This window comes from Musca vetustissima, unplaced genomic scaffold (assembly GCF_032173495.1).
Source record: "Musca vetustissima isolate MV318-11 ecotype Yass unplaced genomic scaffold, APGP_CSIRO_Mvet_v1 utg19615, whole genome shotgun sequence".
Classification (NCBI taxonomy): Eukaryota; Metazoa; Arthropoda; class Insecta; order Diptera; family Muscidae; genus Musca; species Musca vetustissima.
The window spans coordinates 303922-320204 of NW_026883489.1; the positions used below are offsets into that span (position 1 = coordinate 303922).

The 16283-nt window shown below is 37.4% G+C and overlaps 2 protein-coding genes across 2 annotated transcripts; one reads left to right on the plus strand and one right to left on the minus strand.

The window, feature by feature from the left end:
- Positions 1 to 293: 293 nt before the first annotated feature.
- Positions 294 to 3348, minus strand: LOC133330370 (5'-3' exoribonuclease 2 homolog). Its single transcript, XM_061538825.1, has 2 exons — positions 745 to 3348; positions 294 to 622 (listed from the first exon to the last, which is right to left on the minus strand). Exons 1-2 carry the CDS (start codon positions 3305 to 3307, stop codon positions 294 to 296), a joined length of 2892 nt encoding a protein of 963 aa, XP_061394809.1. The 5' UTR covers positions 3308 to 3348.
- Positions 3349 to 5743: 2395 nt separating this feature from the next.
- On the plus strand, positions 5744 to 7339 carry LOC133330371 (protein maelstrom 1-like). The gene is made up of 2 exons (XM_061538826.1): positions 5744 to 6622; positions 6695 to 7339. The coding sequence occupies exons 1-2, from the start codon at positions 5744 to 5746 to the stop codon at positions 7337 to 7339; spliced, it is 1524 nt and encodes a 507-aa protein (XP_061394810.1).
- Positions 7340 to 16283: the final 8944 nt, after the last annotated feature.

Sequence of the window (16283 nt, forward strand, 5' to 3'; positions counted from 1 at the left end):
TCGTCTAGTAATTTGCCATTCTCTATAATTTTTAAAGAAAGTACAAAAAATTAAGTTGATATCCAATATTTTGTTTAAAATTAAAATAACACAAATGCAATTGTGTGCGCAGAAGGGATTTAAACTTATTTAGGTTTCTCATTGAGAAAATTCAAAAGTTATTTTTTTCTCTAAAGAAATGGTTGGTGGGAATTATAAGAAAAATTAACTTAATTATTGTATAGGAAAGAAAATAGTGTTTGTTTTTTGGTTAGAGAATGGTTGGAAAACAAAAACTGTCTATATGTATACAATTAATTGTATCGACGTCCTCCTCCGCCACCACCACCTCCTCCTCTCGTCCAATTATTGCCGCCACTATTCTTGTTGTATAGATTATTTTGTGGGAAATTATTATTGTTGTTATTGTTTGGTCGGCGATTCGGTTGCTGTTGATAGTTTCTGTTTTGATACGACGATGAAGCGTAGCCTCCTCCTTGCTGTTGTTGCTGATTCGGTTGGAATCGTCCTTGTTGTTGATGTGGCTGCTGCTGCTGTTGGTGACGTCCACCCTGGCCATACGGATGAAAGCGTTGTACACCGCCAGCGCCACCACCACGTCCAGCTCCACCATATACAGGACCTTTAACGACACAGAAACAGATGATTAGACAATTAATTAGGAAATATATATGGATGCTATACATAAATTCCATTTTAAAAGAATCTAATTTTTAACCTTTAAAAATAAAATAAAATACTCACCACCTCGTCCTCCACCTCCTCCGCCGCCGCCTCCTCCTCCTCTTCCATAACTAGAATTTCTATTATTATTGTAATTATTATTCATATTGTTGTAATTAAAACCTTGGGTATTATACTGATTCTGATAGTTGCCTTGACCCATGGCATTATTCAGATGACGATGACCAGCTTGACTAACATAAGCCTGTGGCATATCATGATTAAAACCAATACGTGGTTTATAATTTGAATCGCGTCCTTCTGGTGCCAAAACTGTGGGAGGATCTATGGCATTCTGTAGACGTTTTGCTGGGAATATGAAATCTTCATCGTATTGGGGATCTCTGAAGCGCACGGTAACCACTTGATTTTCTGTAATATCATGTAGACCCATTATCGGCGAGGGTAATGTACCATTTATCGGTACATTGTCATCGGCTTCCAAGACCGTACCGAACATACCATCCATGAGTACTTCAATTTCTGGGGTTGTGGCAAATTTATTCTTCGCATAGTAGTTCACGAATGTCTTAAAGAATGAATTGCCCTGACTGATGTACAGGCGGCAATCGCCTCTCTTGTTTCGTTTAATTTCCTCTTCCGTCAGCATGCCATAGTAGGGTTTCAGGGCCTTGAATAGACGATTTTCGTCGACAAATGGCAGCAGAGCAACACCCTGCCACGCATATTTTTTGCCATTCAAATCGATTTTGAAATCTTCCGGATAGAAATCAATAATATCCGATTGGGGATCATGCATGAGGGTGGCCCAAGGTTTCGGTACATGACTGCTACTGGCGGCTGGAAACACTCCCATAAGCTGTTCAAGGGGGTTGAATGGTTTCGAGCCCTTGGCAAAGTGCGTCGACAAGCCCGAAATGTTTACAAAATCCGAGGCAAATGGTGCATAATGATATGGGAAGTACCAATCCCACGAGGCACATCCTTGATAGTAATATTTGAGTACCCAGCAAAGGCCACGTACATATTGCAATGCCACGGAGTAGCGGAAGTCAAGGTTTTCTTGGCCCACATCAAATTTAGATTCATAATAGCGGTCCTTAAAGCCATTCTCCCACAAACGGACCTCATCGTTGACATATTCGTCCTCTTCGTCTTCATCCAAACCAGCCTGGGCAGCAGTTCGTTTCTGTCCAGCGCCACCCGCTGCATTTCGCAAATTGGCAGCATTCTGTTTGTAGTTATCAATGATGGGCAGTGGATTTGCATTGCCCTTGCCCAGGGCATTCAACTTGAACGAACCGGATTGTTCCATTACGGCAGCATTGTAGGCATTGGCCTCATTACGACGTTTGATCTTTTCGCGTTGCTTGAATTGCACTTCACGTCGTTGGCGTTCCTTGAAGATGTGATCCTCGACGTTGCCCAGATCCGTTAGAATCAATTGCACTCTATCCAAATCTACTTCACCGGAATTGGTCAAATAGCCATTGGTGCGATAAACGCACTTCTTATACAGTTCCACCAAACGATCGACGGCACCTTCTCGAATCTCCAACGATGGTAAATGCGGCAAGAAATCGTTACCCACAAAGAAGCACATGAATACCCAATCGTCCAGGGCCCGTTCGAATTCATATTTGAACGGTAGGTTGGGCATTTCCAAAGTCTTCTTCAGATATTCCCGGAGAACACTTAGGCGTACAAAAATAAATCTGACTTCGGAACCAATTGGTACGTCTGGCTTGAAATTCGTAACATCATTAACACCGGCAGCATTAAGACCCTGGCATTTATCCATTTCATGACCAAACTGACCACACATGTCGCAGGGTTTAGGTTTGTTGGGTAAAAACTCCTCCCTGATGATGGTAAAATTGGGTTCATGGGTAGCCAAACCCAACATAATCAAATCGGCATCAGCACCACACAGTACATGTTGCGTATTCGGATCGTGATCAGGCTGGGCTCTTTGTTTCCTTATATAATCCATAATCTTGTGTTCACCCTCTCCGGGGACATTTGCATCCGACAAAATAACCTTAATATCTTTCCAGGCGGGATTGTTATTCAAACGATCGTGCACATAGTAGTGCAGGCACTGTGACAGTCTTTCCATAAATGGCGTTCCCGGGGTAATACAATTGGAATCGAAATGTTCGCCCTTCTCCTTCTCTGGCGGCAAAACACATCCCTTGGCCAACAATTCACTGCGTATCCTCTCCATTTCCAAACGCTTTTCAACCGATTCCTTGGCAGCTCGGAAACGTCTTGAACGTTGTTGATTCATTTTGGCCCTGGGTGCCACGCCATCAATGGCCATATACAGCACCTTGCGTGGCCTTACAATATTCATCAAACGATCAATACAATCGAATATGGCGACCATCATCTCGTCTTCATTTTTGGGTGCAGGTTTATCTTCCGGATGTGTACACGGATGAATGATGCCATTCATGTCCAAGTACAAATTGTCGAATTCGATGCCATTCGGATTCGGCTGTGTAGCATCGGGATAAATATTCTTGCCCGATTCTGGGTCAACTTCTTTATTTTCCACGCATTCTATAATGACGCTGGGATATTTACGGCTGAGCCATCTGAAGAATGCTGGTACTCCCATAGCGTGCGCGGAGTCTTAAATTAATTTGCAATTGGAATTGCAAATGGTAGGACGAGACAGTTTTTAAAAAAACTGTATTTCTTTTTTACCTCTAAAAACGTGTTCTCTTCCACTATATTTAACGACGACTGAAAAAATTGAAAAACGTTCCACCTGCTAACGAATGGGAGGAGAAGACAAAATTGACGATAAAGATGAACTCAAAATGGTATAACCGAAAGTTTACGAATGAGGTGGGATGGAGACTAATGCCATGTACAGACGAAGTGTGGTTTTAAAATTGTCTGAGCGAACACCGACTTTTGTACGTTGTTCAATTCGAATCACTCTCTGAATCACCAAGAATTTTGTTCTCTCTCTTGAGAGAGAAAATAAATTAAGTTGACAGCTATTTTTAATTTTGTAACTAGTTTTTATATATGCGTACTTTTTGTTCACAAAAGGTACGAATTGACATAAACGTACCAAAACAAAAATTAGATTTTTTATTATTCGTGAATACATTTACGCTTAAATTATAACATATATTATTTATGCAAATAACTGGTATAAATATTGGCCAATATTTCTCGTAGAATTTTAGGTACCTTTTCGCACTTTTTTGTTCCTACCTGTGGTAATGTTTTCCAACACAATTCACAATTTACCACTGAGAGAGAGAGAAAATCTCAACACCGATCCCGATCCCGGCAAATATAAAACCACGCTAAATGGAAACCGTGTTGTTTCGACTAATCGATTAATCGACTTTTTGCTTGAAGGTCGCTAACTTTCGATAACAAATTTTTATGGAAATAACAAGGTGACACAGAGCATTACAATTTCACATTTAGTACCTTTTATCCACAGTGCTTTCAAACAGAGATAACCCAGAATATTATAGTTTTTCAAAATTATTAACGAAAATATTTACAAAATATATTAGTAATGGAAAATAATAAACAATAAAGTAATGTTTAAATATATTTTTGATAATCTAAAACTAAACTATTACCAAATCTCATACATTATAATCCACTGAATCAGGAGAGAAGACTACCTCCGGAGGCCTCCGTATACAAACCTCGAACAAAGTAAGGGTACCAAATGAAAGAGAGAATCTCTAAGAGTATTTTGATATTCACCATTTTTTGTAGAACAAAGTTGCTGACTTTCTGATTTCCAACTGGTGGTCGGGACACCAAATTTGCTCTGGAAGCCTCCCTATAAAACCTCGAACAAAGTAATGGTACCAAATGAAAGAGGGAGTCTTTACGAGTATTTGGTTATCCGCAATTTTTTTCAAATTCAGCTTTTTGTAGAACAATAGCAATATCACCACACATATAATCGGCAAACATATAACCCCAAAGTGTTACCTACGATCGGTTACAATATTTAGCTGTATCGATTTCCTCATGATACTGAAAGAGAAAATATTTCAGAATAGATTCAATGATAAGCGAAATTTCCAATGCCAACACTTACCTGACATCCAATGCCAAACTAATATTCAAAAACGTCCCGATCAAAGAAGGCATCTGTTATGTAAAAAGTTTTTGGTTTCTCCAATTCTCCAGCCTCAAAGGTGGCTTCATTCATAACAAATAACAAATTTTGTATGGAATAGACATTCAACTGCACATTATTTGCCTCAATATCATTTTGTAGGAACCCCAAAACGGACTCAACAATATGTATGCTATCACGATGTGTATATAACGGTGAATAATTTCCATTTTTATTGTCGCGTACAAAATTCAAAATCTCATTATAAATTTTTCCCAATTGGGTTTCACCCAAAGCATTTGGAGGCAATGGTAATTTATGGGTGGTCTCCGATAAATGTTGAGCCTCATATTGATGACCGTAAATGTTAACACCCGGATTAATAAGGGTCTGATGGACCTGGTGTACGCCTCCTTTAAGAAAAAACTTAGCCACCGCTATCTCAGTTGGTATATATGTCATATTTTAGGGTTTTTGTGAAATAATTAGCCATTATAAAGTAACAGGTTTGGGTCTCCAATTGCCCAGCTTTAAAACTTTATTTATATATTTATTTGGCCTGTTTACAAATTAAAATTGCATGGTTGTTATGTAATGGTCTTAGTACGGGAATCTCCTAGTTTTTAAGGGCTAAGAAGAATGTGTTCGCTTAAGAACTAGGAGATTCTTGTAGTACGGGAACAGACCATTAAATAACCTCCATGCAATTTAATTTGTAAACAGGCCACTTAAATATTTATCATTACGGCGGCAAATAAATAAGTCGACATTGTGTTTTTCCTTTAAAAATTCTGGGTTCACACTACGGGATATGCAAATAACAGTTATTTCAAGAAAGTGAAGGAGCTTCTCTGCTTCTCTTCCTTCCCCGTTCAATATAAAGTTTATAACTAATTTTCTTTAAAAATTAATAATTACTTTGTTGCTTTATAAAAATTTCGATTTAGAATGGCTCCCAAAAAACAAAAACCCTCCGGTTTTATGTTTTTCACTGTAGAATGGAGAAATAAATATGGTAAAGGCCTAACCATTGCCGAAGCCACCGAAGAAGCTGGAAAAATTTGGAAAACAATGGATGCAGGACAGCGTGCTCCCTATAATGAAAAGGCTAAATGTGAGACATCGTTTATGGGAAGTGGAGGTGGTGGTGGAGCTGGAAAAATGACGTGTACCGGTGTACCGATTTCCCTGGTGGAAAAAGAGCGTTTGGATCAAGAGAATAAGGAACGTCAAATGAAACGTGAAATTGAGGCAACAGTACGAAAAGGTTCAAAAGCTGGGCAATTGGAGACGCAAACCTATTACTTTATAATGGCTAACTATTTCACAAAAACCCTAAAGGATGGCATATATGTACCAGCTGAGATAGCGGTGGCTAAGTTTTCCCTAAAAGGAGGTGTACAACAAGTCTATCAGACCCTTATTAATCCGGGTGTTAATATTTACGGTCATCAATATGAGGCTCAACATTTATCGGATACCACCCATAAATTACCATTACCCCCAAATGCTTTGGGTGAAACCCAATTGGGAAAAATTTATAATGAGATTTTGAATTTTGTGCGCGACAATAAAGATGGAAATTATCAACCGTTATATACACATCGCGATTGCATACATATTGTTGAGTCCGTTTTGGGATTCCTACAAAATGATACTGAAGCAAATAATGTGCAGTTGAATGTCTATTCCATACAACATTTGTTATTTGTTATGAAAGAAGCCACCTGTGAGGCTGGAGAATTGGAGAAACCAAAAACTTTTTACATAACAGATGCCTTCTTTGATCGGGACTTTTTTGAATATCAGTGTGGCATTGGATGTCAGGTAAGTGTTGACATTGAAAATTCCCCTTATCATAGGATCTATTCTATTGCATTGAAATATTTTCTCTTTCAGTATCATGAGGAAATCGATACATCTAAATATTGTACCCAATCGTATGTAACACGTTGGGGTTATATGTTTGCCGATTATATGTGTGGTGATATTGCTATACCACTAATGCCAGGACTTCATTGTCCACCCAATACAAATTTGAATGAACTTGTTACACCAGCACCCAGTTTTTATTCCGATACCGAGTCATTTATTTCAATTGGTACAACAGCAACAAATTTCACCAAACCTGTGGCTGGTTCTAAATTATACTATGATGATGATGAACAGAAAACTATAGTATCCGAAGCAAGTAAAACATATACTGTTAACTTCCCAAACTTGGGGGGTGGTGGTGGAGCTATTAGAAAAAATACGGCACCATCAAGGCAAACAAATGTTACACGCACTATTAAAAGCAGCTTTGAAGATGCCGAATATGAAGATTGTGCTGATCTGAATCCTTGGACATCACGATCCCGTAATATTCCTCGACAGCCAGCCAAATCTCATTTTGATATTAACTATACAAATGATGGTTTGACCTCAGATACGGATGACTACAGTTCAGTGGCAAGTTTTGGACGTGGTCGTTTGATCGCTGATACTTCATTCAATACAATAAGTGGTAGCAGTTATGGCCGTGGACGCTTCCTAAAGCCTTAAGACTAGTGAATTTTTGTTCTCAATAGTTATCAGAAATGAATTGTTTTGGTTTTGTTTTAAATAGTCAGTTTGATTTAAAAATCCTCGAAAATTTTACTTTATTTTACAACATATTAATTTTAAGAGTTTGGTTTGTCTTTGTATTCAGAATGTACAATTTTTTTTTTAATCTTACTTTTATTAAATATAATACATAGTTTTGTATTTTTTTAATATGAATTGTGCTGTATAATTTTTATTTTGACAGATCATAAAAAATAAATAGTTCCTTCAAATAGTAGTATACCTAGCCTATATTTACCATTTCAACGACAGACGGATCTAGTTACCATTTCAACTACAGACGGACATTTTAAATAGTAGAATGTTCCAAGCAAAATCCTCCACTTTCACCACCATTAAAATTCCTCGTACCAAGACTATCTAAATAACTATCTGAATTGCGTCAACTATATGTACAGATGATGTTTTTCGCTTTCAAACAGCTTAGAATGCCAAATTTCCACTCCTTTTAGTTGGAACATGTGGTTAAACTAAAAAATATGATAGTACGATTTGTAAGAATATAACAAAACGTGAAACGATATATTCAATTTCCAATACCAATATGCCTCTACCCCTAGAATGATAAATTTATGGTACTAGATTTTAATATTTTTTTTGAGTTTTTTGTTTTGAGTCACTTGACCGCGCATTTTTTGAGTATTTCGTCGTCTATATCTTCATTAAATTTTTAAAGACGTTTTTTAGGGAAAATGTCCTATTTTTCTTTAATGTTTTTATCGGAGGATATAGTTTTTGCTTAAAACTAACTATATTTAGGGACATTCCAAATTAAAAGGTTCAAACATTTAAGTAAATCAGTATTTAAAATTGAGTAGCGCATTCAGCAGACTCAATTCAGAAAGGACTGGTGAGAGCATTTCGTCGTCTATACATTCATTAGTCTATGCGTGGTTTTATATTTGTCGGGATCGGGATCGGTGTTGAGAGTTTCTCTCTCTTGAGAGAGTAATTAAAGTTGCGCTATTTTTAATTTTGTAACAAGCGTACTTTTTGTTCACAAAAGGTACGAATTTACATAAACGTACCAAAACAAAAATTAGATTTTTTATTATTCGTGAATACATTTACGCTTAAAATATAACATATATTATTTATGCAAATAACTGGTATGAATATTGGTCAATATTTCTCGATAATTATGATTTATTATCATTTCAAGTAGAATTTTAGGTACCTTTTCGTACTTTATTGTTCCTACCTGTGGTAATGTTTTCCAACACAATTCACAATTTACCACTGAGAGAGAGAGAAACTCTCAACACCGACCCGATCCCGACAAATATAAAACCACGCTAAAGAGGGTCGATTGGTAAACATATTTTCTCTTTCTTTCTCTTTCCGTTAGTCGTTTTTAATGGTGAATTCTCAGTTACGCTCGCACACACTTGCTCTCAATTTAATTTTGCCCAACACTGGTCTATGTGTTTCTGGGAGACATTTCACGAAAACTATCAAAACAATAGATTTTATTTGCACATGTGTGGCAAGTGCACTAGCAAATGTGAAGATGCCAGATTTAAAAAACTACATTGGGTAATTACATGGGTCAGATTTTAAGGTAAAGTTAGTTTGGGGTAGGTTATTTAGGGACAAATAAATGAAATTGGTAATTAAAACGGGGTAATTAAACGTGCAATTTTGTAAGGGTTTGTAACCGTGGAGGTAATAAAGCGGGGAATACTGTAGCACCCACATAAAAATCCTCCCCTTTTTAGGGTTTTCAATGCTCTTAACCGCATTTACAACCGAATTGCCTGTAATTTTAAATTTCGATTTTTTTAGTAGGTAAACTAATTCATTACAGGAAATATTCGATACAGGTCCGTTCTTTGATATATGCCCTGTTCCCGTACTGCAAGAATCTACTAGATTTTACTATTTTCTTCGATAACATAAAGGAAATTTCGTTATCGTAATAAAAAGTAGTAGATTCTTGCAGTACGGGAACAGACCAATAGCTACCATATAAAGTTCCCGGCCCAGTTTAGTGTTTATAGCATGGCATTTTGGGATCTAGTCCTATAGCAAGGTATTTTGGGATCTAGTGGCTAAAAAACGTATTATTGTTCTGAAAAGGGAACTAATATTTCTTTTAAACATTTTGGTCTGTTCCCGTACTGCATAACCTTCTAATTTTTACAATTTTTTCAAAATCATAAAGGACAAATTGTTATCGTAGTTAAAATTAGTAGAATTTTGCAGGTTCTGGAACAGACATTTTATTTATTATCTTGAAGTCTCCAGCCTCTATAATCTATAAATATAATTTGTAACATCTATAGTTATATATTGAGAGCAATATTGAAAAAAGGAGATATTTATTTATAGAAAGTAAAAATTTTTATTTTATTTTTTTTAATATGCCTTTATGGAATTTATTTTTCAGATGATTTCTAAATTAAAAAGGGTTGCCATTATTAATTTCTCAATTGAGACTACCTTCTGTAATTATGCCATGAATTATACAAGGTAGATCATTTTTTGTCAACAAAGAAAAAATAAACTTCTACGCTGCCAGAATAAATAAAAACAAATGCAACAAAAACAAATGACATATTTTTTTATAATTTTATTAAAAACGTGAACAATTAATGTCAGACTGTCAGGGGTTCTTTTCAAAATAGAGTTGGGAATTTGATTTAGGTATAGATTCATCTATAAATCATAAACATCTTTTACACATGTTGTAAAATTCATCTTTAAACAAATGGATTTTAGAATATATTGTTACGAATATAACATTAGATTTAAGTTAATTTAGATGAATTCCGTTAATTTAAGAATTTGAATTGTAACGTAAATTTCTACTACGCAATTTATTCGAATAACTTCACAACAACAACTACTGTATAGATTTTTCTACATCCTTCCATTTCCTCTTTCATTTTCTATTTTGTTATTGTCGTACAATTCTTGTTAAACGTCATCATTGATGATCGCTTAATTCCTCTTTCTTTGTTACCCCCTCGCCTGTATATGTGTTGTTGTTATTGTTCGCTCAATGTGTTGTTGTTATTGTTTACTCAATGTAAGTTTGTATGTGTGTTCGTTGCATTGGTAGATTGTTCGTGATCTAGGTGTTACCAGATCGTCTAGAAACTTCTGTAGCGACAAGCAAGGCTCATATAAATAGGGGAAATGGAAAGGCAGTGAGTCAGTTGTGAATAAGATCGCGAATTGAAACCGTCGTGTAAAGTAAAGTGCAAAGTAAAGTTGTGTGAATAAAATCATTGTAATAATCGTAATCTGAAAGAACCCGCGTTTTATTTGGTACGAATTGTATCGGGAAATAAAACAACGTCTACACGGGATTTAGTAAAACCCAAGAACGTAACAATTGGTGTCGGAAGTGAGATTACGATAATACTACGATGAAGTTTAAGGATCTACGAGTGGAAGACTTGAAGAAGGAGCTGAATAAATTGGAATTGTCCTCTACTGGCAACAAGGCTGAACTACAAAAACGTCTGTTGGATGAGTTCGAGCGCCGTGGTATGAACATCGATTCATATGAGTTTGACAGTAAGGATGAAGTGGATTTATCGGAAATGGGCGAATCCAACGGTGGGGAAGTCCAGTCAGTAGCTGCCAAGGGTGACGATTTGAGAGAAATGCTGGCTAAAATGTTTGAGGAAAATTTCAGAAGGTTCGGAGAGAATTCCAGAAAGTTAGATGAACTCAAGGCAGAGAATTGTAGAATGTTTGACGAAAATTCGAGAATAATGAACGAGAAACTCGAGAACATTACAGAAGTTATTGGAAGGAGAGTGGAAACCGTGGAGGTCCAAATTAAAGAGGATAAGAAAGTGCAGTCGGTTGACGAGAAATTTCTGGCTCACGACCACAGGGTTACGAATCTGGAGAAGAAAATTTCGGAAATGGAAATTAAAGGTGGTCCGGTGCGAGCTCCCGATAACACACTAAAAATCAAACCTCCTGTATTCGACGGCTCTACGTCATTCAATGTTTTCAAGTTACAGTTCGAGACAGTGGCTTCTAGAAATTCGTGGAACGACAGCGACAAAGCGGTTGCACTACTTCTGGCATTGAAGGGTAGTGCTGCTGATGTTATACAGAGTATTCCTGTCGCTTCTAGAAGCAACTATGAAGATGTTATTGCTGCACTGGAACGTAAGTACGGTGGCGAACATAAACAAAACATCTACCTTATGGAACTAAGGGGAAAAGTACAGAGGGCAAACGAGACGTTACAAGACTTTGCAGCTGAGGTGGAACGTTTGGTGCTAATGGCGTATCCAGGAGAGAATCACCCATTGCTGGACCGTATGAAAATCGAAACCTTTGTGAATGGCATACGTGACCCTGAGATTAAATGTGCAACATATGCGTCACCAAAAGCGCCATTTGCCGAAACCGTGTCGTTTGCCCTTGCCCAAGAGACGGCAAGAATGATTGTTAAGCCCCAGACCCACAAGATTAGCCAACTGGAGACCGAATGTTGCGAACACAAATATCTCGTTAACTTGATCAAGGACGCCATGAGGCGGGTAATAGAAGAAACAAAGTTAGTAGGGATGACTAAGCCCAGGGTTAGATGCTACAACTGCGATAAAGCAGGTCATATTGCGCGCGAATGCAGAGCTAAGCGCAACCGATCCAGGTCATCGTCACCACCTCCAACGAAAGATGGTAGAAGAATGGCTCAACAGTCCACCAATGAGTCACCGTTAAACAGAATCGAGCACAGAGAAGGCGGAAAACACGGTAATGCTGGTGCCCTGTCTCGTCGGCCATGCAAGGTAGAATACAGGCACTGCTCAAAGGCCGAGTGCAAAGAGAATATCGTTAAACAGAATCGAGCACAGAGAAGGCGGAAAACACGGTAATGCTGGTGCCCTGTCTCGTCGGCCATGCAAGGTAGAATACAGGCACTGCTCAAAGGCCGAGTGCAAAGAGAATATCGTTGATGTCCGACGATTGCAGTTTGAGTCGGGTGAAGATTGGTCGACGGAACAACGAAGAGATCCCATTCTGGGCAAAATAATTTCGGCCATAGAAACGGGCAAGCGACCTAGTCGGAAAGAAATTACCTCCGAAAGCCCTCTTTTAAAATCATATTGGGCCCAGTGGGACAGTCTACTTATAATAGATGGTTGTTTATATCGCAAATGGGAAAGTGAGGACGGTAAATCTCACCGGAACTTGATCGTCGTCCCCGACTCCAAAATAAGAGATGTCTTGTCGGAGTTTCACGATGGGCCAAGTGGAGGACATCTTGGCATAGCAAAGACCGCTGAAAAGGTAAAGCAGAGATTCTACTGGGTCGGCTGTCAAAAATCCATTGCCGACTGGATCGCCAATTGTGAAAGGTGCATAAGAGCTAAAGGTCCAACACGGAAGAGTCGAGGCTACATGCAGCAGTATAATTCAGGAGCCCCTTTTGAAAGAATCGCAATGGATGTAGCTGGACCGTTCCCAACAAGCGACTCTGGGAACCGGTATGTCTTAGTGGTCATGGATTACTTCAGTAAATGGCCAGAGGTTTATGCTATCCCAAATCAAGAAGCCAGGACAATTGTGGATGTGTTCAGCAAAAATTGGATTTGTCGCTATGGTGTTCCATCTGAGGTTCATTCCGATCAAGGTAGGAATTTTGAATCGGCGATCTTCAAGGAAATGTGTGACTCCTACGGAATCAAGAAAACCAGAACGACGCCCCTACATCCACAATCAGATGGCATGGTGGAAAGATTCAATCGCACCCTTGAAGAACATCTACGGAAAGTGGTGGACAGCGGTCAACGAGACTGGGATTCCCAAGTTTTTACTGGCTTATAGATCGGCCATTCATGATTCCACATCCCGGACCCCAGCCAAAGTTCTGTTCGGAAATGAGTTAAAGCTACCTGGCGATTTGATATTCGGTGCTACCCCAAACGACGATGTGAACCAAGATGAAGACAGTCAAAACTCTTTTAGCAAAGTCCACGATGCAGTTCGCCATCGAATAAAAATGGTTAGCAACCGCATGAAGGCAAGGTACGATCGAGCGGCAAATACCGATGGGTTCCAAGAAGGGCAACTGGTACTATTGTTCAACCCACAACGGAAGAAAGGACTATGCCCCAAATTGCAAACGCACTGGGAAGGACCCTACAAGATTGTCACGAAAATAAATGACGTCGTTTATCGCATCCAGAGGAGCGACAGTCCCAGGTCGAAGATGAAAGTTGTACATTTGGAGCGGCTGACCCCCTACGGAACGGGAACTGTGCCTATTCGGGACGAACAGGCTTAAGCGGGGGGCAATGTTACGAATATAACATTAGATTTAAGTTAATTTAGATGAATTCCGTTAATTTAAGAATTTGAATTGTAACGTAAATTTCTACTACGCAATTTATTCGAATAACTTCACAACAACAACTACTGTATAGATTTTTCTACATCCTTCCATTTCCTCTTTCATTTTCTATTTTGTTATTGTCGTACAATTCTTGTTAAACGTCATCATTGATGATCGCTTAATTCCTCTTTCTTTGTTACCCCCTCGCCTGTATATGTGTTGTTGTTATTGTTCGCTCAATGTGTTGTTGTTATTGTTTACTCAATGTAAGTTTGTATGTGTGTTCGTTGCATTGGTAGATTGTTCGTGATCTAGGTGTTACCAGATCGTCTAGAAACTTCTGTAGCGACAAGCAAGGCTCATATAAATAGGGGAAATGGAAAGGCAGTGAGTCAGTTGTGAATCAGATCGCGAATTGAAACCGTCGTGTAAAGTAAATTGCAAAGTAAAGTTGTGTGAATAAAATCATTGTAATAATCGTAATCTGAAAGAACCCGCGTTTTATTTGGTACGAATTGTATCGGGAAATAAAACAACGTCTACACGGGATTTAGTAAAACCCAAGAACGTAACAATATTATTTATCTTTTTCAAAGTCATATACAAAATGTGTGACTGTGTGTACAGTGAAATCCAGAAATACACCGAAATTGTTTACACATAACTTTAATCATGATTTAAATTTCAATCAGCTGATGTTTTTTAGTGTACATACAAAATTATTTATTAGCGCCAAAAAAAAAAAAATTATATTTGTTTGCAATTTGTAAATTAAAAGAAGAATTAAAACAATTTATTTTTTCCCAATGCTGTGATCGTCGGTAAAGTCAAAAAAATTACCTAAAACACGCAAAAACTAATAAATAATTTTTGTTTTGCTTGAATTTTCATTTTTTTTTGCATTTGGCAACCGTTAAATTTAAAAACAAACAACATGTGAAAACAGTTGCAAATTTTGGTACATTGTGAGAGAGTTGTATTTTTTCGTACAAAGACCGCGTTGCATCTCAGTAGTATTACGATTTCGATCATGATTTGAAATAAACCCTGCCGCACGATGATTTAATTTTGTATGATAAATCGTGGTAAATTTAGAAAATAAACCCTGATTCGTCCTTTAATCACGATCAAATGTTATATGTAAATCCGCTTTAAGGCCTACCTTGTACCATGGTTTGTATTGTATTTTGTTGTTGTTGTAGCAGCCCTATTGCTTTTACACAATGGTGACAAGAATGGTTTTACACAATTGTATTTTGTGAACACTGTTGGCTGACACAAGAGTACTGTATAAACTATATTATTTTCCATTTTTGTTATAGGGTTGACTAATTTACCCAACACTGATACACAAGATTAGGGATACGTAGTCGAGATTTTTGCCTCTGACCAAAAAGTCGATTTTTGGACTTTTCGATCTTTGCCTTTGAGTGTAAAGCGGTGTACACACTATCATTTTTGACTGTCAGCTTTTTTATCGATTACTGACTGTCCAACAACCATAAATATTTTTGTGGTTGCCTGATGAATGACAAACATGTGAGGCCACACTATCAAACAAGCAAAATTTGAGCAAGAGTGCCATTCAAAAATGCTAGTGTGTACACCGCATAAAGTTGACTTTTCGATCTTCCGATTTTGTCAAACCTTTTCAAAATCAATTTTCGACTTGTACCGACTAATGCAAAATCGACAAAAAATGTGAATGATGAAATCGAAAAAAGTAAAAACTAGTAGATTCTTGCAGTACAGGAATGTGTAATTTGTAGGCAACTTGGGCCTTGTGATAATAAACCAAGTGTTTATGAAACATTTATTAAAATCGAAAGTCGACTTTGCGATTTCCTGAAAAATCAAAAGTCGACTTCGACTTTCCAATACAAAAAGTCGATAAATCGATTAGTCGAATGTCGATTTACTTATCCCTACCCAAGATAGTCTGTCAAAGTGCGAATAAAAATTGATCCAATTGTCTGTCGTTCATTTTTTTTCATAAAAACAAGTAATTAACTAATTAAATATATAAACAAATATACTACCATCAACCATGTGTTGCTATAAGAAAGCCAATAAAATGATGCAAACATTGTAGATTTTGACAGAAACATCTGTTTGCATTGTTTTTGTTACATTGTTCGTTGTCGTTGATGCCGAAGACGACGTATACTTTTTGGCCTTTTCTCTTCTATTTTGTGCAAGTGTCTTTTAGTTTTTTGTTTCTCATTTACCCATCACCATATAGCTCGTTCGTTCGCTCGCTCGCCTGAAAAATTTTGTTGGGATGCTTATGGAAGAAAAATATTTAAACCAAAATAAGAAAATAATAGAAAAGATTCATATATAGATGTGTAACGAAATCTAATTGAATTAAATGATAAATAAAAAAGCCACAACATAACATCGAAAGAAATAAAAAAGAAAATTTATTGCAGAAGAAAATTTGAGTGTTCAGTGCGTGCGTGGATGTGAAGGGTGAAATAGAAATAAATATTCAATAAGTATGTGAATATATAGCAAGAAGACAAAAGAAGAAGCAGCAAGAGCAAAGAAAAAAAAAATCAATCGAAACCA